The sequence below is a fragment of the Pyrus communis genome, chromosome 1, assembly GCF_963583255.1.
Source record: "Pyrus communis chromosome 1, drPyrComm1.1, whole genome shotgun sequence".
Lineage (NCBI taxonomy): Eukaryota > Viridiplantae > Streptophyta > Magnoliopsida > Rosales > Rosaceae > Pyrus > Pyrus communis.
This window is the reverse complement of record NC_084803.1, coordinates 4,597,052-4,620,795: the sequence shown is the minus strand read 5'-3', so window position 1 is coordinate 4,620,795 and position 23,744 is coordinate 4,597,052. Positions and strand designations below refer to the sequence as shown.

Below are 23,744 nucleotides of genomic sequence, written 5' to 3'. Positions count from 1 at the left end.
ACATCGCTCGTGAGAAAAACGTGGGTAGGGACACTCTGACTCACGTATCCATAGGGGCATCTCTTACAAAAACATGAACTCTCTCTGTATCTTGATCCCATCCGATCTGACCTATGCTGATCTTACCCGGTGGGAGAGCTGCCTTACCGAACTTTTCTTGTTGCTCAGGCTTAGGTGGCTACGTCGAACCGATGATTTCATACGTATATGTCATACAAAGGGAAGGATTTATTACAGATAGGCATACAAGAAGCAATCTCTGCCAATGGAATAACTATAATGTTTACACAAGGAACAAAGTAATCTACAAAAGAATTTTCCCTTTCTTCGAAAACTTCGATGCAACAGAAAACGCTACACACAAACGACATTCTAAAAATGAACGACGAAGAGAGCCTTTTATACATATTTCTGTAACCTGAAGGATTTTCCCCTCAAGTTGTGTTGTTATTAACAGAAAGGTGCTATAAAATTACACGGCTCGATTTCTCCGTTCACCAGTATATCACCACTTGCAGTCTTGCACCATTGGTGTCGGCTTCTAGCTACACAGTATATCATCGGCAGCATCAACACGAATTTACAAGATGCTCCGAGCGCAGTAACCATTGCAAAACTTTCAATAAAAACCCATGCCTCCCAAAATGATCTCCATGACAGTAGCAAATATCCTCAACGGCTACTTATAGCACACTGCATTATTCAAAACAGTCAAAGTAGGTTAATCGCTGTGCTAAGCCATCTTGTTGAACAAGTTATTTTCATACATACGAGATTCTCAATCATAACTTTTGTGACTTTATAGTACCTGTACTTGATTCTTGAGTTCCCTATGCTATGCGTTGGGATGATGCTTATAGGTCAAAGATGAAAATCGGGCAACAATAGGCAGATGACTGCAGAACATTACATCACGATTGACCTAGTAAGCGAGGTTTGGTCCTGATGATTGTTTCATCGCTGTGCCTAATCCATTCCGAGAGTCTCCAAGGCTTCTGCCATTTCCATTTGAATTGTACTAACCACTGGTGATGACTCCTCTTCCACCTCCATAGCTTCCCAGCTTGCCCTATAACTGCTAGTTTTTTTGTTGGCAAATGCCCAATGGGTACCATCTGCAATAACAGAAAATCGCACTTTCTTAGCTTTCTTAGCCAAAAACAGAAAACAATTAACAACTCTGCAATTGAAAGGAGGATGAAATTGACCTTTCGTGTCTTATCTATGAAAGCTATCGAGTCTCTGACTGAGCCGTTGGCGATGCCTGCTGTATATTTCAGCTGTTTTTGTGCTGGCACGGAGATTGGGGACAAGGGACCATTCGTGTCATCAGCAAAGTGTTTCAGTGAATTCTGTGAGTTCTCCTGATCATGGCCAGCCTAAAAGTAACAAAGATACACACAAAAAAATCATTCACATACGTTAGCCAAGGTTAAGAAGAGTACAAGAAGAAATGTTACACAATAACTAATATTCTCACCGAGGCAGATGTTGCCAATGCAGCTGCAACAGCTTGCTCTCTCACTTTTAGTTCCTTCTCAACTTCCTTTCTTCGTGTCTCACTCTGCCGCAACAAACCTACGAGTTCTTTGAGATGCTCCTTCATTTCATCGATTTCCATTTCTTTCTCCCACAACTGGCACCTGTCGGCATGTGGAATGATATTTAGAATTTCGTAACACAAAAAAAAGGTAAAATAAAACCAGGCCAGACTGATACATCGATATTCGTATTGCATCTGCAAGGAAACAAAGGTTAAATAAAATCATTCAGAACACATGGAAACACCTTGTATCTGCAAGAGAATTGAACATATATTGAAGCAAGTTCTTTGCATCTGCCATTGAGCGCAATTGGGTCCAACGTCCACGGTTGGTAAAGGCACGCTCCCGTTCTTCTGCCTCTGAAAGTTGTGATGCCATTGCTACTATGGAGTTTGATGTTATGCTAAGCATGTTCTCAAGTGAAGATATTCTGGCCATTCGTGCATTAGGTGACATGGAGGAAGCTCTGAACAAACAAAATACATAAATAAACCACCAGAGAAAGATTTAAAATTTTTAGTATTCTATATGTTTCATGCTAACCATTACATCAGATTGCAAACTGTAAAATGTGGAAGAAGACAGAATTATGTATACATAATTGTTTAACATCAAACATACCGGGCAAAGCCATTCTTTCCTCTTGGAGGACTAAGGCCCTTCGAAGCAAATTCGTTTAATTGTTTCAGCATGGCCAACTCTTCTGCCAGTGCAGCTCGTCTGGATATCACAGCTTTTAATAACTAAAATCTCCAAAAATATATCTGATAAATGCAAGTATTAAACGAACATATATTTATTCTTACACTTGACTTTGTTTCTCATATTCATGACGAACTTCATGCACATTCACCATAACTTCAAGCTCATGATCAAGCCACCGTTGTAAGGATTTCTCGTTGCCCTAGTGGTGCAACTTGAGTTAGAAGGATTCAAAATCCAAAGGGAACAACAGAAAACATATGGAAAGAAGAGGAATCAAAGAGCATTACCTGTTGATGTGTCCCGTTTCCATTGGCAACAACTGGTAAAAGTTTACACAATTAGAAAGTTTAACAATAAAGGAGAAGACCTGTGCTGTGAAGTGGAAGCGTGAAGACCCTATGTTATAAAGATGGCATTTCTTCTCATATGAGGTAATTTTAGAACTTGGTGATTACATATGAAGGTGAATTTCATATTTCAATACCTCCTTGGAGATAACGAATGCAATTATGAATGCAACGAGTGTCCAGGACTGCACAATAAAAAGCATACCTGAGTTGTCACGAGCAGAAGATTTACGAGCTTCTAGCAATTCTTTCAGCCTCTTGGTAGCCATTGTGGCCTCTTCAGTCTTTCTTTGAAGAACCTGAAAGAATGGACAGTATTTAATTCAACTACCATAATACTATGTCACGTACCATGGAGCTTGTAATGAAGGCAGCAATTCGGATAATATTCCCAAATTAGGTTTTCTATTAATAAGGGAAATAAGCAACTGAGATATACTCACCATTTTCTGACGTTGATTTAACGCTTGCAGTTTATGCCTTTCATATTCATTTCTCCTCCCTTCTTTCCGTAACTATTATAGCAAACATAAATCAAAGTAGGGAGCAATAATTAATAGAGGAAATCCAATTCAGACGAAATAATTAAAACATTGTCATATTCATTTCCACCCTCTACTGTTTTATGCATATACTACCTAATAAGCAAATATACAGGTAATTGGGCTCTAAATCCTACTGCAATTTCCAATTTGCACTCGCTCCATCCGATAGATTAGTACAGAGTAATAATTCATAGACTATATACTTTTATGTAAAATGGCAGGAGCTTCAGTTCCATTTAACTTTAAAAGTTCAGAGAAAAAGAAAAGGAAATGAAGAAAGCAAATACCTGCAGCAATTCCTTCTCTCGCGAGGCTTTCCACTGCCGAAATTGTTCTGCCTCTTGTTTTATCCTTTGTTGCAATTGAACCTATTATTGAATAAATATGTAAACCACAAGAGTAGAGGCAGAGAAAATTTTAGCCTTGATAGGAAAAAAAGTATGAGTAATGAGTCTAAACCTTTTGTGCCTTTATAGACTGGATTTCATCTTGCAGCCGCTTTGCTGCTTCATCACTTTTTTGTTTTTGCTTCAAAAGTTGAACCTGGCTTTCTTGTTTCTTCTTAAGATCCAAAATCTGGTATAAAAACATTGAACAAGATGCCACAATTGGATTACAACGAAGTCCACTGCTTGTCCAAAAGAAACAACGATCTAGTAGTAAGAAATACGGTTACCTGTCCCTCAAGTGCCTTTAACTTCTGGTTATGAACATCTTGCAACTTTTGTGTTTGTCCATCACCAGCAGAAAGATTTTCAACTTCACCCAGCAATCGGTCCCTCTCTTGCTGCAGCATGAAACAAGGACAAACTTGAATATCGGTTCTCTCCAGAATAAGACCATCAAGTATAAAGGTTTTAAGTGAACCTGCACAGTTCTTTTCTCATCTTCTAATTCCAAAATTTTCTTTCCAAAATGCTGCTTGAGTGCCAGAGTGTCGGACCCTTCAAAAAATTTCATCTCCGACTGCGCAAGCGTCAAATGCAAAGTTACACATAAACTCTGTGATGACATTAATGTGATTTTGATTTAATACAGAACAATATACATATGCAAATGATACCTCTTTTTGCTGTAGACGTTTATTCAATTCATGCAACTCTTTGTCCATGGTATTTTGCAGAAGGTTGTGCTCCCATTCTTTTGCTACTTCTTCATCAATTTCCTGGGAATCGCCTGCTAAAATAGGAAATTGTACCATACATAAAATAGCTCCACTTTAATGAACTTCCCCAACACTATCGATGCACATGAGCTATAGCTTATTTGCGAAAACAATAACAAAATTTACATAGTTGCAGATGATTTAATTGTGAGAAGAAAATGTTGTCGACAAAGTCCTAAACCAGAGATAAGCAATACCTGTTATCGCATCGCCCATTTGATAGTCAACCGGTTCTAAACTCTGCAAACCCCTTTTTAGGCCATCGCTTTTGACAGAGCAGGGGCTATCATCCTGCAAAATGAAGTTTTAGATCTGCAAATCTATCTTTCTAGTTGATCATACATAGTTTACAATAAGAAACCAAGACAAGTTACAAGTCAAAATAATATATATTAGTACTTGAGAGAAACAAGATGAAAGAATAGCGTCAATCTCTACTAGAGCATGTAACACATACCTGAGAAGCTCTTTCACATGGCTCTACACCATTGCATCTACTGCGATATTCATGAAGTTCCCGACAAAGATCCTCATTAGCAGCTTCAAGCCAAGTAATTCTTTCCTTGAGAACCTAGATAATTGGTAAAATCACTTAGAAAATGATATATTCATACCTAAAAATGTGAAAGAAAATGACAAGTACATCTATTCCAGTAATAAAAAATTAGTCACAGTTTTCAATTGGGGTTTTTTTTTTTTTTATAATGGAGCTATACAATAGTACAGCTGGGGTAACTCTGACCGTCAATGGAAGAAATCAGACATAACGCTTCACAGAAATCATACCTGTACTTCATCAGAAGAAGATCCTCCTCCACGTGAATAAAGTTCAGCTTGCAAAAACTCTAGCTGTTGGCGCATCTTTAACATTTCATTGGACATGGGATCTCTATTTACCTGTTACAACAAATCAGAAAAGCCACATAAATGACACCGTTACAAAAGGTAGAAATTCTGTACCTAGTATCTACAATGGTAACGACTCCGAATGAAAACCATGGACAAGCTTCATTCTGAACAACTTACGATAGGCTTATTTTGGATATTGCGAGCACGATTTGCATACTTTAAAGTGTTCAGGGTTTCTTCAGCATTGATATCAGCAGGACTGATGCAGGCTGTGTGACATAAGGAAAAACATGGCAGTATCATGTATCATGCGGACAGACGGATATAATAATCAGCAGATAGGTGCTTGTAACATCCCTTCCACTGTCATTAAGAAAAAAAACTTTCTAACCTAATAAAGTTACCTATCATAACAGTTCGACTGTTACCACCAAGCGAATCCTGCAAAAATCATTGTATTTAGTATAAACGTAAAATATAATAAAAAAAGAAAAGAAAAGTTCATAGGAGCTTCGTGGACATAATATTTAGTATAAATTTAGTCAAGAACATTTTGTCATACACTTTACCACAAAGTTCTACAAATTCTTGAATGGAACCAAACCTGCAGAAGCCGAGTAAGTTTACTATCTCGATAAGGCACATGAAGACCTTCTTTGCGCTTCTTCTCATCACCAAGTGCACTGATAACATTCCCAAGGGCAAGAAGACCCTTATTAATATGAACTCCTGTTTAATAGAAAAGAACATCCACATGAAAATGTATAACAGAAATGCACTTTAGATACAAAAAGTGATAAAAGAATAGTATTTACCTTCCTTAAAACGCATGCCATCGGAACCTGTCCTCTTGGCTCGCTCAGACCCAGCAAGATCTACTAAATGCAACTTGGCGCATAGATATTCTTCATTCATACTCTCATTAAGACCGTTGTTTTCATTACATGCCGAGTTGACCTTATGCATTTGCTCTAATGTAATGGTGAAGATGGCATGTGAGCGACTGTAAACATAAAAAGAAAAGGCACGAGTCATTAATTGAAACCAGTGGCACATACTGAATGTATTTTAAGTTTATAAAAACTTATTTTGGAAAGGACCAACTCTTTCTCAAGATTTAGAAGGCAAAAATATTGTCTTTACAAATGTAATAAAAATTTCAGAAAAAAAGGTAAGTCTTTTAGCTCAGCGAAGAACTACTACCAGTTGATGTACATTCCCCAAAAGCTTTAGTCAACTAGTTTAAGCCATTGTAGTAGCAAAAAATCACCGGATTCAGGAGAAATACATAAAACTTCAATGAAAAGGAAGGTGCATAATTTACCTTGATTGATTGTTCATATTTGTACTCCCTGTTGCTCTGCTCAATGATCCTTGTTCCAGGCAAGCAGCCATTTCTTTTAGTGTACTTACACTGAGTTCAGTGGATCCTGCCAGTGTAATAACACCATTTGATGATTCTCGAATTTGTATTGGTGGCTTTCCAGGGGATGCTAATTTCACCACATGCCCGTTGGCACCTTCTTTTGCACCTTCTGGTTTGCTCAAAAAACTAGGATCGAGCAAGTCTCGTACTTCTTCTTTTAGAATCTGCGCATCAAAGTCTCTTAGTTAGATTTAAATAATGCAACGCAGCTATGTAATAGTCCAAAAGCTTGTAAAATCTTTTAACAAGATTGAGAATATAACACACTTTGACAAACCTCAATAAAAGATACATGCAACTGGAATTCAGTTTGATGCTTCAAATTTTCAATTTTGCTGAACAATACATTCATAACTTGCGGGATAATTCCTGATTGGCAACCATCTCTAAAACCAGTGCCCATGGTATATGTTTTTCCAGAACCCGTCTGCAGTAGAATTAAGAGGTTAACACAAACGACAGTAAATTGTAAGGTAAGCCTATATAAAAACAGTAAACTGCAAGACATGCAATCTCGGCTCTCCAAGAAAAATGTAACCACCTGACCATACGCTAGGACAGTAGCATTATATCCGTGAAACAAACCATCCACCAGCGGAGCTATACGTTCTTCAAACATTGCAGATGAGGGAGAACCGGTACTCCCATAGACATTATCAAAAGTAAACGAATGCGTCCCAATTTGTACCTGCACCATTGTCACAATCAGCTCGTAGATTAAACATAAATACTCGTGCTTTTGGTCCGTTGCACGCATCAGCATTGCTCAAGGTGTTAAAAACCTTGAAACTTGAAGTAATCCCAGAGTACATAAGATTGAAAACCAACAAATGTTATAGGCACCACACATTCCAAACACGAAATGATAGAAAAAAGTATTTTATTTTATTTTATAAAAGGGTCCCTTTTTGCTCGTAAATAATTAAAACCAAAAGAAAATCTGCCAAAATGTTAGCAAAACCCAGAAAGAAAGTTTGATTTCCAGGAAAAGTCACAAGTTTTCGGGATTGAAATAAAAGGAAATGCCGTCATGACTCATTAGCTTCCCTCCCAACGTCGGCCAATCAATAAGTTGTGACTTGAATCTCCATCCCGTAGTTTAGATTAAATTAGAATATTCCTCAAATCAAATAATTCTCCGTTCTTCAAGTTCTGGAACTCGATAAATTACACAAATTTAAGGCGAATTTTGATCCGAAATCAGATTGCCAAGTGAAGCATGCAATCCTGATGCTCACTCAGTAAGCACATTTGGATCTAGATCTCCCAAAAGTTCGATTCTTCGAATTCGGTTAGTTAATCTAGAACACAACTAGTTACCTAGAGAGATAGAGGTAGAGATAGAGACACAGAGAGAATGCGGTAGAATCAATGGCTGAGAGTGAGATTGCGGAGGGTGTACCTGAGGCTTCCCAGGGACGACAGTGACGCAATCTTTACACCCCTGAAGCTTCTCGTCTCCGATGAGCGGCCGGATGTGAACCGCCACTTTGACGCAGCAGTCCTCTCCTGCCGCTTCCATTGCTACTGGGGAAGATAGCCAGATAGCTAGAGAGAGAAAGACTGACAGAGGGGAGAGAGAGAGAGAGAGTGAGATGAAGAATTCAATACAAAAAAGGAGCAGAGAGAGGTATCAAACCGTTCTCATTTTCTGAGCAATCGGGAAAGTGAAATGACAACTACACATGAGCCAGAAAAAAAAAAAAAAAAAAAAAAAAGAGGAGAGAGAGTGTAGAGAGAGAGAGGGAGGGAGTAGAGAGAGAAAGCTGAGCAGCTCAGCTGGTTGTGACGAGGAAGGAGCGTTGGAGAGAGAAAGTAAAAATACTGTAAGAAGAAAGGAGAGGGAAGGGTAGTTGGGGAAATGAGCCGGTAACTGCTTGCTGGGACAACCACGCGTATCATTTTTCCTTGCGCTTCACTCCTCTCACAGTTCCCCCCCCTCTGAAAATTTTTGTGCCACTCTTTCCCAAAACACCCCTTCACCTGCTTTTGCAATTGCAACGGTCTCTCGTCGCACACCCTTCCCGCAAGGGAGTGTGTCCCGATGTGATTTCTCACTTTTGCCCTTTTGGACGGAAAGAATAGTCCCACACAAATTAGACACAGCCAGCTGGTGATCTCCCACATCACATGGCCTTTTAGAGTCCATAACCCTGCTGGGCCCCACACTCTCTCCAGTCATAGAAGAGATTTTTCAGTGTGATCCTCACACGGAATGGTATACCACTTGTAGTTATATAAATGGTGGGATATATATGTTAAAAAGTTAATAACTTAAAAATTAAATTTTTTTACCATTTACATAAAAACACGTGATATATCATCCGTATTTTCGTTATAACTAAAAATTTCTCTAGTCATAGACTCTGTCGATGATGGTCCCACGTTTTACAGATTTTGTGGCAGTAGAAGAAGAAAAAACTCATCTTTTTCTAGTTTTGCCACTTCAGTGTATCATGTTCCGGTGTGACTTCTTGAAAACAACAGCTCATCTTGTCCTCTTCATACTTAGAATTTCTTTGAACCAAAATTTTTCTCTATCATCTTACAATTTAACATCAATTTTGTTGCTAATGTTATAAGATATATGTTAAAAATAAGATGTGTCAAAGAGTACATGAAAAATCTCATTTTTATAAGAGTCTCATTAGCATTTCTTAACCCGAGGTTCTGTTATTGAATCTTCTTCTTTTTCAACATTCATGTGACAAGTTACAAAAATGAGACGAGAGTTACTGGTGTTCGAATCTTTTTTTTTTTTTTAATACATCATGAGACGAGAGATACAAAAAGGAGATATTATGAAGATCACACAGGTTGCATGCAATTTTTTTTCGACCTCAGATGTACTGTTATCTACATATAGCATTAGCACGGCTGTGCTCGAACAGGTTCAGCAGCCCAAAGTCTAGTGAATAATGATGCACATTGGTTAGGCAGGGGCTAAAAGCCCTCGTGGTCCGCATTGTTGATTTTTTATGGATTTAAAAAACTGTTACAAAGTAGATGGGAAGGGGCCATCAATGGCGTCAAAAGTGAGAGTTATTGAAGGTTTGAGGGTAGGTGCTGATGTTATCAACGGCATGTTTTAAAATGCGGATTTGTCTTTAATACATCATTGATGTTAAGTTTTGGACATCATCGTCAATATTAGGATTTAAAGCTCAACTTATATCGATATTAAAGATGATGACTCATAAATTATCGTTATATGATCAATAAACCTAACTTCACTTTTTTTAAAACGAAATTAATTTTGTTGGAAAAAAAAAACTGAGATTCTGATATTCGTATTATTGAGTTAAATTAATCAAATCAAAGAACCAAATATGGGAAATTGGGATCAAAATATCCGATACACATACAAAACATAAATAGTGTAGACAAAGGAGGTCAGCTAGATTATCCTACACAGAAATCCATGGCACCACCACCATAACTGCAGCGTGCCACACCTTTTTTTGGGTGGGCCAAAGCTGATATATAATGTCATTTTTCCATTTTTGTAGGAAATTGCACGACAGAAGTTTGGACACAGATAAGTACACTCCCTTGGCACGGTGTGGACATATACTTCTGCTAAATTATTGGTCCGTATTATTGGTAGGGATGCCACGATTCCGATAGATCTAGGTAAGGCATTCTTTGTTTTTTTCACTATTTCCAGATTGATGAAAAACAATTTTATACGGTCAAAAGTATTTCTTGCTAGGCAGAAAAACTCAAAATACTTATGAATTATAGAACGTCTTTTTTTTTCTTTTTTTCTTTTTTCTTTTTTTAAATATGTAGGCACCTAATAGAGTTCTTAGTATATTCATATAATTCAGCACTTTGCAGCAGCAGCATCGGTGCTTTTTTCTGAAGTGGTAGACTGCAAGTTAAGCAAAAGCACTTGTTTCTGCAGTTCTACAACTTCTGCTTTAGTGAGAATGAAGGAAAGCATGGAAAAAAAGCTGATAAAATGATCACCACAACACACAAGTTTGAAGTCTCCTCTATCTGTCCAAACCTAATTTCCCATCCATTCAATTTTCTGAATTCGACCGTTGGGTTTGGATGCAGACCAAGCAACTAGAACAAGGTCCCACTAATACAGTTTGTTGATTAACTGTGGTGATCTTAATCTCAATGTTCCTACCAATAAATCATCTTAATCAACATCGAAAAAATGGATTAAGGCAGCTTAATTACCTTACTATAACGGATTTGAAGTCTAAACAACTTTGCTTATGATGGATAATGACATTTTGATTACTAAACCAGGGAACTTGAGGTAACAAAAACTCTTAACAAGTTCGTATTGAACTCACCTGCCAATTTGGGAATGACTCTGTAGATGAAACATGATGTGTTACTTACATTTAAACAAGGCACCTAACATGCCATCCCCATCAAAACAAATGTACTCTTAAGTTTCCAACACTAGCAATTTCGACGCCAAGCTAACTAAGCTTCCTCCGGAAGAGATTTCGACCAACAAAAAGCACTAGAAGCATTATGACCAACAGTTGCAAGAGCATCAGCAACAAAATCCGCCTCCCTATAGATATGAGAGAAAATAATTGATTGAAAAACTGGCCAGTCACATGGTTAGAGAAATTAAACATATTTTTTAAATATTTGAGGAAGACCTAGGAAGACTTTAAAAGAGACTTTAAGAAAAGACATGAAGTACTTGGGGTTAACAGAATACTTGACGTAAAACTAAGTGCAGTGTCGTTCTATGATTCATACAACCCATCCTATTTAGTGAGATAAAACTTTGTTGTTGTTGTATATGCTTCATAGGTTGCAGCAGCCTAATTTTGCAGTGTGTTTCTTTAATATATTCCCATCCCTCTCACCCCTCACCTTTTTTTCCTTGTGCTTTTCGACCATGTGGATGTGGGAGCTTTGCATCACATGCTTCCACCACCTTTAACATCCCACCCTATTATTACAATCCTCCTTTTTTTCATTCCAATCTCCCCAATTTTTTTACCTCAGAGATCACAAACAATCCTCCTCTCTTTTAATTTACGAAACCATTGACCCCAAATAATTAAACAGGTTTGGGACTACCTTAGAGCATCTTCAAAGGAGATGTCAAAATTGCCACGTAGGCATACAACAGAAAAAATTGGCAGCAAACTCTTTCCAACCGAGCCTTCAATTTCTTAGGTGGCGTTGAGTCATTTGAAGGCAAAACATTTTGCTGTCAAATTTGACAGAAGATGTCAAATTTATTAAATGATATTTTAATAGATTAATATAATATATAATAAATGTTGTTATGTTTTTTAAATATTTGATTGGTTGCCTTAATCATTGGACTCCACAAAAAGATAAAAAGTTTATTAAATAACATTATTATTTAACATATTAAATGGAGCAAAATATTGTATAAAATGTTAAATTGTCACATAAGCTATCAACTATCATTTTGATGTTTAAAATTTGATATCTTCTTTGGAGATGTTCTTACGCAGTCTAATAAGTGAGTTGTTAGTCACTAAACAGTGAGATTAAGTACACTAGTAGTTGAATTATGATTTCATATATGGGAGATTGATATGATTCCCAAACTAAACAATTATTAGTGCGGCCCCCTTGTCTTCCCAAAGTGAATATGCAAATCCTAGTTGTGCTTTGCATTCCCATCATATTTTGTCTTGGATTAAACTTGCAATTTCATGCCCTCTAAAGGCATTTGGGACTTGGGAGTGGAGGAGGAGACAAAGCATGTGGAGATCTGCATTTTTTTCATCATTTGCTTTATATCGAATTCTGGCGTTAATTAGTACGGGATAGCACTATGCATCTATTTTTAGGTCGCTTTTGGGATTATGGCCAAATCTTCCTCGCTGGTTTCCGTTCACATTCAAATCTTAATGATTGTTCATGCAATTTTATTACTTTTTTTGTTGGACGTGTAAAAATTGTACAATTAGTACATGTTAATTAGTAATTTAGCATCTGCACATCACGACAAGCGTAAAATTTTTTATCACAAAAGCATTTGGGATCTTTGTATTATTCAACAAAGTTTGCTCTAACTTGTAAGGCAATAGAAATTTATTCTTGTGAAAGGTTTGTTGCTTAATGAATTAAGAATATTTAAGTATCGAGTTTAATTTTCATAGCGTTTCACCGTTGTGTGCATTAAGTGCACATACCCTAAAACAATCAAATCTCGGCCATTTATTCACATAGCTTGAAAACAGCGAATGTGATGGGTTTGGCATGCAAGCTGGGGAACCCATACGGAGGGGAGAAAATTCCCTTCACTAGGAAATTAGGAATTGTGGTCCTTTTTGTTGGATCAGGATCCTCTCCTTGAGCAAAGGGTGAGGATTCTTCTGACCAAGCCCATCGGACCGTTAAAATTTTATCCAATGACTACAATTTTTAGAGGAACTTCTTATTTGTAGCCATTGGATAAAATTTCAACGGCCTGATGAGCTTGATCAGGATGATCCTCACCCTTTGCTCAGGAGAGGATCCTGATCTCTTTTTGTTGCCATATGTTCTTGGTGCCATGATTTTCCAAAGTCAATTGTTTTCAAAGGTGACATGGGCCAAGGCATGGGGAGAGAAAGCAGAAACTAGTAAAGCTGTATATGGAGGCCCAAGGCCCAAATGGCAAATCCAACTATAAACACCCCCACGATATCCATTTATACCAGAGAACTTTTGTACTGCAATTGTGATAACAACCGTCACATGATATTATCAATTAGCTTCACAAATGCAAATAACGTTAATACGTAGATTCACGAGTTATGATATGAAGGTGCACACTCACTTCCAATCACATATCCAACTCCCATACAAAATTACTACCCGATTTACACTCATTTATACTCATGATTTTACGTTACTAATACAAATTTACTGCCATAAATTATAAATAAAAAGTTTAAATCATGTTATTATGGCGGTCATCGGTAACCTATGAATTTCTAATAAATAACACTATTTTTTATTTTATTTTATTTTTCCTCGTACGCGCCAAACCCTGTAAAAATACCAACGAAGAAAAAAATAAAAAACAGAAGAAAAAGAAAAATCGTCTGGCAGACGAATAATCAAATCGGTTGACTCCGTCCCACTCTTTTTCATCTGAATCTGAGAGAGAAGCGAGGGAGAGGACGAAGAACCACATCTGAATCCTCCTCTTCCGTTGCTCCGTCGCCTCAACCGTCACCACCTCCGCCGTCTCACCCGCTCTCAATCATCATCAGGTACTACTCTTCACTCATCTCCTCATTGTCTCCGTCCATTGACATGTCTGTGTGTATATATATGTATAGATTACGCGAATTATAATTTAGATTAATCAGAATACAGCTCAGATTTTGAGAATTGTTTTGAATTGCGAACCGAAAAGGCCTCGAATTTTTGGTTAATTTATTTTAGGAGGCGACTCCAGGGTTTTGTTTGCTATTGGATCTCATTGAGCACCGTGAATTCTGGCGATTCCTTGGACAATGATTAAGAAAAAATAAATATTTATATGTAAAGTTGATTTATTTCGGGAGTTTCGAATCCACTCATGCTAGTTTTAGGCTTTTAGATCATAAAAATTGGAAAACTTGAAGGGTCTTAGTTTATATTTTATAACACTGTAAATTTTTTTTACTGGATGAGTAATTCGTGAATAATCGGTATTTACATGCAGGGAACTGAGTCTCTATGATGGAAGTACATGAGTTTCTAGACAAGTGATTTTTGAGGTCTGTTTGCGAATTGGATCGGGATATCGAGTAAAATGTCATCAAGTGTTATGGACATAGTGAATGCTACTGTAGATTGGGTGACGGCTACTTTAGATGCTCCTTCCTCTCGAGCTGTTATTTTTGGATTTCCTATTGGCGGTAGCTTACTGGATTCTATTAACTGCCTCTATTGTTTGTCTTCCTTTATTGCTTGCTATCGAAAACTAATGTTTGTGTTTAACAAAGTTCTGTTTCATTGGCCTTTTAATTGCAGGACATTTATTTGTAGAAGTTTTGCTTTTCTTAGTCATCGTTTATCTATTTTCCCAGAACAGTTACAGACCGCCTAGGCGGCCTTTAACAGAGCAGGTTCGTGACGCAGATTGCAACCCTATGTCTCCTTGACTAGGACTCTATCTGATAGATGATACTATTGTTTATGATTCCTTGAGATAAGATGTCCATCTTTATTGATTAGGTTTATCTTGTCTTAGACTCCTTTTCCATGTATATCGTTTAGGAGACCTTTGAGGCTTAAACCCAAAACCTGTGTTTTCTTATGCAATCTTCTCTGTTATATAGCCTTAAATATAACACTATAACAGTAAAGTCCTATCTTGTTACTATTTCATGGTAAGTAGAGCCTAACAACTAAACGTCCATTTTGCTTGCATGCCATTTTTTTATTATCCATATTTTTTTCCAAACAAACTGTCACAGTTTCTTACCTTAACCTAGTGAGGGTAATTTGATATGACTAGATTGGACTCCCTAGTGGAGTTTATATGATAAATATGTGATTTACAGATTTGGCGGGTCAACCTGTTGACTCATTGAATGGAATTTAGTATGATATGCTTGAGTTGTGATTGGTATCTCAGGCTTGTCCTTGTTTCTCAATTGGACTTTGCTGGTCTATCTGATATATGTAGGAAAGAGACGAGCTATGTGAGGAATGGGTTCCTGACCCTCTTATTCCTTCTATCACTGATGAGATGCTGTATGAACCCCCTGTGTTGGAAAGGTTAGTGAGATTATTTCAATCTTTTCATAAACTAACCCCATGTTTTTCTGGTCAAAACATATTCTTTAATTCGTATGTTCAATTCTCCAAATTTCTTGAAGAGAAAGCTAGACGAGTTCCTTTTTATTGGTGCATGTTTTCCCCGTACAAAATGGTTCTGGCTATCTTCTGCATGTTTAACCTGGAGTTCTATGATGGTCCCACTTATGTGTAGTCTTTTTCCCCTCATTGTGGAAGATTTTGTGTTCCCACAAGTATTGTGTTGGAAAAATCATTTTAGCGGATTTTTTATTATTTTTGTATTAAGGTTTTGGGTGAAAATTTACCAGTCCCTTCATTGTTCAAGGGGATTCCACTAATGAGTAGAATTTATGCAGTGCTGCAGGGCCACATACAATAATCAATGGTAAAGAAGTCGTGAACTTTGCTTCAGCAAATTATCTGGGATTGATAGGACATGAGAAGTTACTTGTAAGACAGAGCTTTACATAGTATTACTGAATACTTTTTTCCTTAATGTATATTTTCTTAAATAGAGTATTTATAGCAGTGTCTGATCTCAGGAGTCATGTAACTCTGCATTGGAAAAATATGGTGTTGGTTCATGTGGTCCTCGTGGGTTTTATGGAACAATTGGTATTCTTCGACAACTTGAGATAAAGTTGATTTTTCTGTTTCGGACATTTAATTGATTTTTTTTAATTCATTTCATTTTATTTTGCATCAGATGTCCACCTTGACTGTGAGGCGAGAATTGCAAACTTTTTGGGAACTCCCGACTCAATTCTCTATTCTTATGGACTGTCGACCATGTTCAGTGCAATTCCAGCATTTGCCAAGAAAGGAGATATTATTGTTGTGTGAGTATGCATAATCTTGATCAATGTAATTACTGTAGTTTTTTCTTCATTTGTAGAACTTGTTTTGTTGCAAATGTTTTATCTGTTAAGAAAATGCTTGGTTCATTTAATTGTTATGATTTTACTTTGATTTGTGATTCAAAATGACGATGAAAGGACTTCTGAAATTACTGAAGTGGTAAACATGAAAGTTATGATTTTACTTTTGCCTTTATTTCATTACTTTTGTTCCTTTTTGCTGATGTAAACTTCTTTTGTTTGATGTATTTGCATGACATGGAATAACCTCTAGTCAAATTTTATTCCCACCGGTTTTCTATTGTATGACCTTGTCCATATTACGATTCATGGAGTTCAATATGTTAGCCCTTGCCTTCATATTTTTCAAGTGCTATGTATGCTTTCGTTTTATTTTTACACATGACTGATACTTTTGATCTTGTACCTTCCTTAGTGTCGATTGATCTCATGCTGCTAAAATGATTTCATGAAAAATTCTGTTTGTATATGAATATACATGTAAGGCAGTTTCTTTTTCCTTTTTCTAGAGATGAAGGTGTCCATTGGGGAATACAAAATGGTCTTCATCTTTCTAGAAGCACAATCAAGTATTTCAAGCACAACGACATGGAAGATTTAAGGAAAATTCTGGAGGAACTCACTTCAAATAAGAAAAGTGAGCGAGTTAAGAAATTGCGGCGCTACATTGTAGTTGAAGCTGTGTACCAGGTATCCCAGTCTATTCCGTATATCAAATTTTATTTAATTCATTTTTTATATGTTGTGAGCTGTTTCATGATTCAATCCACCATCATCCACTTTCACGAGATAGGTTGCTTATACTTCAGCGCACAGAATTTTTTAAGGTTTTTCTTAAAGTCTTGGCATCATGTTACATTTTGAGGAAAGCTTCCATCTCTACGTGAATCACTGGCAAATAGAAAAACAAACTGTCTTTTCAGCATTCAACACTGTCATTTGCATGGTGACAAATTGTCTTCAGTTTTGCTTAGAACTTCAATAGCTGAATGCAATTGTAGGTTGAATTTATTTGAATTTTTTCTCCTTGTAATAAAATTTGCAGAATTCTGGCCAAATAGCCCCCTTAGACAAGATAGTTGAATTGAAGGAGAAATATAAGTTTCGTGTGTTATTGGATGAGAGTAACTCATTTGGCGTGCTTGGAAAATCCGGAAGAGGTCTAACTGAGTACTGCGGGATTCCGGTATTTTTAGAGACCCTTCTTTTTTCGTATCTCTCATAACTATTGATCCATTACCTGTTTGTGATTTCTGGTGGTGTGATTTTGCAGGTTGAAAAAATAGATATTATTACTGCTGCAATGGGACACGCATTAGCCACAGAAGGAGGATTCTGCACTGGAAGTGCTAGAGTCACCGATCACCAAGTATGTTTACTGAATACATACTATTAACCATTTATATGATGTCTCTGTTGATAGATGAAATTTTTAACAAGAAAATGATTTTCTTATCTTTCTATTTTAATGAATGCTTAATTATGTATTTTGGGATATGGTATTTGGCAGCGATTGAGTAGCTCTGGGTACGTCTTTTCTGCTTCTTTGCCCCCATATCTTGCGAGTGCTGCCATTACTGCCATTGATATCCTCGAAGAAAACCCTGGTCTGATAACAAAGCTGAAGAAAAATATTGCCATATTATGGAAAGGTATGTTCTTGATCTCCTATTCACGTGCATGTAGTTTGCTGCTCTTTATTCTGTATCTGGACAGTTGTCAGCGCCGTGGTGTACTCATCACTTGATCAATTTCCTTGGCATCCCCTTTGCTTTGTGAGATCACTTACTGCCTGCCTTGCATTATGATGCTCTTGATTGAGAAATGTGATGTGATGTGATGTGGTGTGGTGTGCAGGATTGTCAGGTATACAGGGCCTCTCATTCGCTAGCAGTCCAGAATCCCCGATTGTGTTCCTCAGACTAGAGAAAGCAGATTCTGTGAAGAGTGAACTGCAACTCAAACTCCTTCAGGATATTGCCAATCGTGTAAGTAAATGGTTACCTTAATTACACTTTTCTGAATCCTTTTCTGCCTCTACTTTCTTAATTGTAATGGTTGCGGTTTTGCAGTTGTTGAAGGAGCATTCCATCTTTGTGGTCGCCTCCAAAAAGTCAACACTTGATAAATGTCGTCTTCCATTAGGAATTAGATTGTTCGTCTCCGCAGGGCATACGGAATCCGATCTGCTCAAGGCAGCTGCATCACTGAAAGATGTTGCAGAATTGGTGCTGAAGGATCATATTTGACCGGTGGACCGCAGAATTCTCTTGCTCTCGCATGCATGCAGAAATGACCAAGATGCAGGAGCACCTCCAGCATCTTTACGAAGCCCTTGGACGGTTGATCAGTTTTGTGATTCAGACTACCAAAGAAAGGCCTCTGTGTGCTGATAATTTGTGCGATGGAGATATGATTAGATTATAATTGCGTTCTTTTTGCCGCATTTTGACATGTGAACGAGATTAACGTGAAGTTTAGTGTAGAACACGATTGTATCTTTGATATGTTGGCAATGCTGTGGAAATTTTCATGTTACAATTGTACATCGGTTGCTCCTGATGCCCTATGATTTTTCTCTTTTAGTTGGAAATGACTCTTTAGATGAAATATGATGTGTTTGCATTTATAAACTCTGAATTTCTATTTAAACAAGGTTCCTAGCATGCATGCTCATCAAAATAAGTGTACCCCAACACTGACTTCTCACTACTGGAGAAATTTGTTTTTGTATTTGGAACATTGTCACATGGTAAAATTTGCCCATAATTTATATAAAAATCTTGAAACAAAGTTACAAATAATTTAGATATATTAAAATTTCTTAAATAATTTAGATATATATGGATTATTAATTTCTATGAATTAATCTCTGCCTTCGCTAGATATAGACAGCGTTTAAAACATTGAAATAGGTAAAATGTTGATATGCAAATTTATGGAAATATATAATATCATTTTCCTTTGACTGAAACTATGAATTTTGCAATAGGGTGGGTACATCAACTTAATCAGATTTAGTCGAAATTAGAGAAAATTCTCAAAAAAATTTCAAAAGTTGAAAATCTGCAATGGTTTTGCGTTAAATTTTATGTAGTGAATTGGTAAATATTATCGATATTCGTTGATTTTCTTATATCTTACCGATATGAGTGAAGCTTGCATTTTCACCGCTTTGTATATCGATCCTTGATTTTTCAGATATTTTGATCGAAATATCGATAGTTTGTGGATATTTTAAATACTGAGCAGAAGCAAAGTAGAGGAGACCGAAAAATACTTGGTTGTCAACGACGTCCGCTTTCTTACAAATCTTTATGTGGTTACACCTTCGAAACATGAGACTAAAGGCCTTTCTTGAGGCGCTTTAAGAAAGAAGCGAAGCCTCGTGAACATACATGCACCCTCTTTGAAACAAGTTGTGCCTCATCTAGTTTTGTGGATATTTTAAACACTGGATATGAGCCCCGTTTTTTATTTGTTTCACCAAAAGGTTGTTTCACTTTTAAGTTTTTTATTTTTAACAAGCATATTATCTACACTAAGAAAGATGAGTGGGCTTAGCCTCACAATGGGCTAGTAATAATATGGTTCAAATTTGTTTTTGGTGAGAATCGAACCTAAGACCTCTCACTTACAAGCGAAGAGGAATACCACTAGACCGTAATATTGAGTAACGTTTCACTTTAAAATTAAGTAATAAAAAAGTGTTTATTAAATTAAAATATCCTATTTGAAAAATAATGATCTCTTAACAACAACTTTTGAAAGCAACCTATTGAACAACCACAACAATTGGTTTAATGATAAGGGTGCAAACTGCGGCTCTCTAATAAACAAAAAAAATGTAGGAGGTCCCAAGTTTGATACTCCGAGCTGGTGAGTCTGCTTAACTCTGGCCATGGATAGGATGAAATTTCTCATAACCTCCCCGGACCAAAAAAAGATGAATAATCATGAGTTGCCACTAATTGTCCCTTATAAAAAAAAATGCAGCCTATTGAACCTGGCCTTCTGTCGTTTGTTTTGACTGGAGGCTCACTTCAATCTGTAAGTATTGGTTCGTTTTTTTGTGAATGCATGAGTGCGGTGTGGACCTTCTGGTTTCTAAAGTTTGCACTGTTTAATAAACCCACTTGCTTCATTTCTCGAAGGAAGGCAATTCGCTTTTCGTTTGGTGACGAATTCCTCTACAAATTGGATTGGTATTAAAATTTGCCAACTAAAATGGTCCAGCCTTTTATCAGTTATCACTTGTGTTGGGATTTCCAAACGACAAGTTGCACATCCACATATCCAGCATGTGGTACTAAATACGATATCTGGATGGCAGGACTACTTGTTTATATTACATTTCAAACGTCTTAAACACATCCACATCTGTAGTATTTTAACTTGCTTTCTTAGTCTCGTATTCACTTAATAACATACTAACTAATTCTTAGTGTGGTGATATTCGTTTTTTAATATTGAAAAGGTTTCAAGTATAGATCCACCTCAGCCAATAAGATGAAGAAAAATTGAATGATTGGGGATTGTAGACCATCATTTTGTCGGGAGGAGGATACCATATGTCTCATGCAACATCTTTGATCCAACCCTACAACAATCTCTGGTCAGTTTTCATCTTCAATTGAGTTTTGGGGGCCATGGAGACACGTTATTATTGCATGAAAGAATAATTACATATATATTGCTATATGACAAAAGCCCAAGTGAGCGTAATTAAAAAAATTGAGTTGTAAACGTGGGATAATTCAGTTGACTAATGCAATGTATTGCCAGCTTAGTTTGAAGAAAACTGAGCTGCAACTTTCTAATTAATTAAGATTCAGTCAGAGCAATCTAAGTCTAACTCCCTTGTTTTCGTACCGGTCCGAATCCCAAGTCTACCCCTCATTTTCTAAACCCAAATTAGGGTTTATGGAACTGTGCTTTTCTTCATTAGCTACATTCGAGTGACAGGATGACTCTATTTTCGTAATGCCACCGCTAACCTTCAGCATCTGGTCTGCACAATTGTTGCCACTGTTGCTCATGTTGTTCATAAGCATTTCTCTGTCAGGAGCTTCACCAGAATTATAGCATGGGATATTAACCGAAGGTAGCTTCGACAGTAGAGCTCCAAGGCTGCAAGAAATGGAGGGCAGAAGAGGAAGAATTGGCGAAGGTGGTGATCCTGGAAGTCCATTTTGTGGGGTGTTCCAGCCCAAGTTTATGGACTTGGTTTGGGAATCATCAGGGACTTCGTTGAACAATCTTTTCGCGCCGGTCAGTTGACGCTTTTCGTAGACTGATAAAGCTGTTTGATCATGGTTTGCAATCATCTGAGGATTTGGTTTGAGGATGTAGGGATGTTGGATTGGTAGGCAAGGTCTTTGCATGGCAAAAACTCCTGGTATGCTCTGGAGGTAGCTGAGTTTCCTTTGTATGCTGATCACAAGATTAAGATCTTCCAATATCTGAAAAATCCCAATTAGTCAATCAATTGATGCTTCACCCAAGGCTTTTGATTTTAACCCACCTCTTTCGCCCGCCTGTACTCACTGAGTCACTCCTTACGCCAGTGCAGATAAAATTGTTAAATATTCAATTTGGAGTGTAGATGGCTAAAAATTGAGCGCAGGAATCGCTGCAGTTGATGTTGATGAGATTGGAAAGGAAAACAAAGGGAGACGAACACAAACCTTGTCGAAGGAGCCAAGTTGAATTATGCCTTCTCTAACAGAAATGATTGCAATGGTCTGCAAAATTTCAATATAACGAACCGTTGAATCGTGTTGCATAAAATTCTAATCAGTGAGATTTTGGAAGTAAAAAACCTGTATGCCTGATTGGAATTGAAATTCCCATGCCCTTGGTTGCTGCATGTAAAAGTGGATGAAGGGAAAATTAGGATGAATTGAAAAGAAAACTTTATGCTTTTGCAGTTACTTTTGTAAAAAGCATAGTGTAGTGAATTGGCTTACAGGTTCAGTGGATGCATTCCAGGAGGAAATGAAGGTAGGATCACCGTCATTTGGTGCATCTCTGAACACCCATTTGTGACTATTTTCTGCCGCTACTTTCCCCACTAATCTGCAGCCAATACAAATCCGAACTCAAATGCACTAAGATAGGCACATTGCCTTGACCAACTGACCTAACACGCTTCTGTTTTAGAATGTAAATACTCACCCTTCTCCAAAATTGTAGACTTCATGTGACATTTTGAAGAAGACATCAGCTCCAAACCTCCCCTTGATGTACCCACTTCCTGCTTGCTCACATTCATAGAAATCACAGAACCCATCTTCCCAAACAAGAATCCTGCAACCGAAAATTCACTTAAAAATCATAAGAATTATAAACACGGGTTTTGTTTTGTCACAGTTCTTTGTTAATCACTTTACCAGTTCCGTTCGTTTCCTTTGGATCGATCAAGAGCACTCCCTCCATAATCCCACCTGCAAAAACCAAAGCACTGTGACTTGTTTCATGAAAGTAGCTTTTCGTAAAAGTGCTTTTCACGTATATTTTGTTTTTGCAGTAAAATTTTCTTACTTTGGGGGAGGATAGTTCCGAGGCAAGATTCTCCAGAAAACAGCATAAACCCATTTGGAAGGATTGGAAGAAGAATCTGAACATGAACAGAGGTTCCTCAGCGTGTGATGCAAGATACAATTAAACATGGGAAGTCCATTTTCCATTGTCACAGAGAGAGAGAGAGAGAGAGAGAGAGAGAGAGAGAGAGAGAGCTTTAGACTGAAGTTAAGCTTGAGTGTGCTGTTGTTTCCACCACAATTAAAAGGAAAAGAGGAATTTGGGCGCAAACAACCAATGTCCACTGGCTGACATGGAGTGTTGGGATTTTGGAGTTAGCCTCCAACCAAACCCACTCTGCAGTGGACCTCTGGAGTTTGTTTCATCGTGGGACCTGGATATTTACAACTCAGAAAGGAGGAGATAAAGAAAAGTACCCTACTTATCGAGAAATCTACCACTGTAACCGGTTGGGAGTAAAGAAATGTGACTTGTAGGCAGTTGTTATCTAGTAAGTCACGCTACAAGAGAGATAGACACGAGATATATAGACTATATAGTTAGAGATGGCTAAAACCTAAGAATCTCCCCTACTAACTTGCCCTGTGAATCAATAGTTCTCTGTATAATCTCATACTACACTTATTATACGTGAGTTGAGTGTAACTTGGTTTAATTTGGGCGGGCTACAAAGATTAATTTGATTAATCGATATTCAACATAACCAACAAAAAATATAGATACGTGGGCTTTAGCTCATGGTAACCCTGTATATTGTTCCGCCATTGTTTTTGTGCATGATCAAAGAATAAATATTTCCGGATATTGTTAATAATATATCGATAACACATCAGTACGTTTTGTCACAGTAATAATATTAACCGATTGTTAATGACAATATCAGAGATTCAGAAGTCCGTTCTTCGATAAGGAACGAGCATCCATTCTATAGACAGACTATGCAGAAACCATTTCAAAATTTTCCTAAAAATCGTAATCAAATTCCATCATGAATCAA

General features: G+C 37.3%; 3 protein-coding genes across 4 annotated transcripts; 1 reads left to right on the top strand and 2 right to left on the bottom strand.

Moving 5' to 3' along the window:
* Positions 1 to 208: 208 nt before the first annotated feature.
* Positions 209 to 8,356, bottom strand: LOC137741725 (kinesin-like protein KIN-4A). The gene is made up of 26 exons (XM_068481441.1): positions 7,984 to 8,356; positions 7,123 to 7,269; positions 6,859 to 7,008; positions 6,480 to 6,745; positions 5,971 to 6,158; positions 5,760 to 5,884; positions 5,560 to 5,596; positions 5,333 to 5,424; positions 5,093 to 5,203; positions 4,764 to 4,877; positions 4,504 to 4,597; positions 4,205 to 4,317; positions 4,009 to 4,107; positions 3,818 to 3,928; positions 3,601 to 3,717; positions 3,429 to 3,509; positions 3,040 to 3,111; positions 2,802 to 2,895; positions 2,537 to 2,568; positions 2,351 to 2,448; positions 2,166 to 2,264; positions 1,789 to 2,010; positions 1,481 to 1,643; positions 1,209 to 1,379; positions 809 to 1,115; positions 209 to 693 (listed from the first exon to the last, which is right to left on the bottom strand). The coding sequence occupies exons 1-25, from the start codon at positions 8,101 to 8,103 to the stop codon at positions 912 to 914; spliced, it is 3,120 nt and encodes a 1,039-aa protein (XP_068337542.1). The 5' UTR covers positions 8,104 to 8,356; the 3' UTR covers positions 209 to 693; positions 809 to 911.
* A 5,221-nt stretch (positions 8,357 to 13,577) lies between these two features.
* On the top strand, positions 13,578 to 18,837 carry LOC137737842 (long chain base biosynthesis protein 1-like). Its single transcript, XM_068477414.1, has 13 exons — positions 13,578 to 13,807; positions 14,245 to 14,440; positions 14,556 to 14,650; positions 15,214 to 15,305; positions 15,683 to 15,776; positions 15,869 to 15,941; positions 16,033 to 16,165; positions 16,714 to 16,894; positions 17,250 to 17,390; positions 17,478 to 17,573; positions 17,715 to 17,856; positions 18,062 to 18,192; positions 18,277 to 18,837. Exons 2-13 carry the CDS (start codon positions 14,335 to 14,337, stop codon positions 18,451 to 18,453), a joined length of 1,461 nt encoding a protein of 486 aa, XP_068333515.1. The 5' UTR covers positions 13,578 to 13,807; positions 14,245 to 14,334; the 3' UTR covers positions 18,454 to 18,837.
* Positions 18,838 to 20,873: 2,036 nt separating this feature from the next.
* On the bottom strand, positions 20,874 to 23,135 carry LOC137712106 (uncharacterized). 2 transcript variants are annotated; one of them, XM_068451258.1, is made up of 7 exons: positions 22,748 to 23,135; positions 22,597 to 22,650; positions 22,382 to 22,513; positions 22,174 to 22,277; positions 22,027 to 22,068; positions 21,892 to 21,948; positions 20,874 to 21,666 (listed from the first exon to the last, which is right to left on the bottom strand). In XM_068451258.1, the coding sequence occupies exons 1-7, from the start codon at positions 22,791 to 22,793 to the stop codon at positions 21,094 to 21,096; spliced, it is 1,008 nt and encodes a 335-aa protein (XP_068307359.1). In that variant the 5' UTR covers positions 22,794 to 23,135; the 3' UTR covers positions 20,874 to 21,093. The 2 variants fall into 2 exon arrangements, with proteins under 2 accessions (XP_068307359.1, XP_068307352.1); XM_068451251.1 differs by having other exon boundaries at positions 22,174 to 22,282; positions 22,748 to 23,134.
* Positions 23,136 to 23,744: the final 609 nt, after the last annotated feature.

Bases quoted from the DNA above. Each gene is read 5' to 3' on its own strand.
- LOC137737842 (XM_068477414.1), top strand. From the start codon at position 14,335: ATGTCATCAAGTGTTATGGACATAGTGAATGCTACTGTAGATTGGGTG. The intron at 16,895-17,249 runs GTATCCCAGTCT...TAAAATTTGCAG, and splicing joins TAGTTGAAGCTGTGTACCAG to AATTCTGGCCAAATAGCCCC. The intron at 18,193-18,276 runs GTAAGTAAATGG...GCGGTTTTGCAG, and splicing joins TTCAGGATATTGCCAATCGT to TTGTTGAAGGAGCATTCCAT.
- LOC137741725 (XM_068481441.1), bottom strand. From the start codon at position 8,103: ATGGAAGCGGCAGGAGAGGACTGCTGCGTCAAAGTGGCGGTTCACATC. The intron at 6,746-6,858 runs GTTTGTCAAAGT...TTTGATGCGCAG, and splicing joins TGCATGTATCTTTTATTGAG to ATTCTAAAAGAAGAAGTACG. The intron at 3,112-3,428 runs GTATTTGCTTTC...TTGCTATAATAG, and splicing joins GAGAGAAGGAATTGCTGCAG to TTACGGAAAGAAGGGAGGAG.
- LOC137712106 (XM_068451251.1), bottom strand. From the start codon at position 22,893: ATGGAAAATGGACTTCCCATGTTTAATTGTATCTTGCATCACACGCTG. The intron at 22,283-22,381 runs GTGAGTATTTAC...TATTGGCTGCAG, and splicing joins GTCTACAATTTTGGAGAAGG to ATTAGTGGGGAAAGTAGCGG. The intron at 22,069-22,173 runs GTAAGCCAATTC...TTTTACATGCAG, and splicing joins GGAATGCATCCACTGAACCT to CAACCAAGGGCATGGGAATT.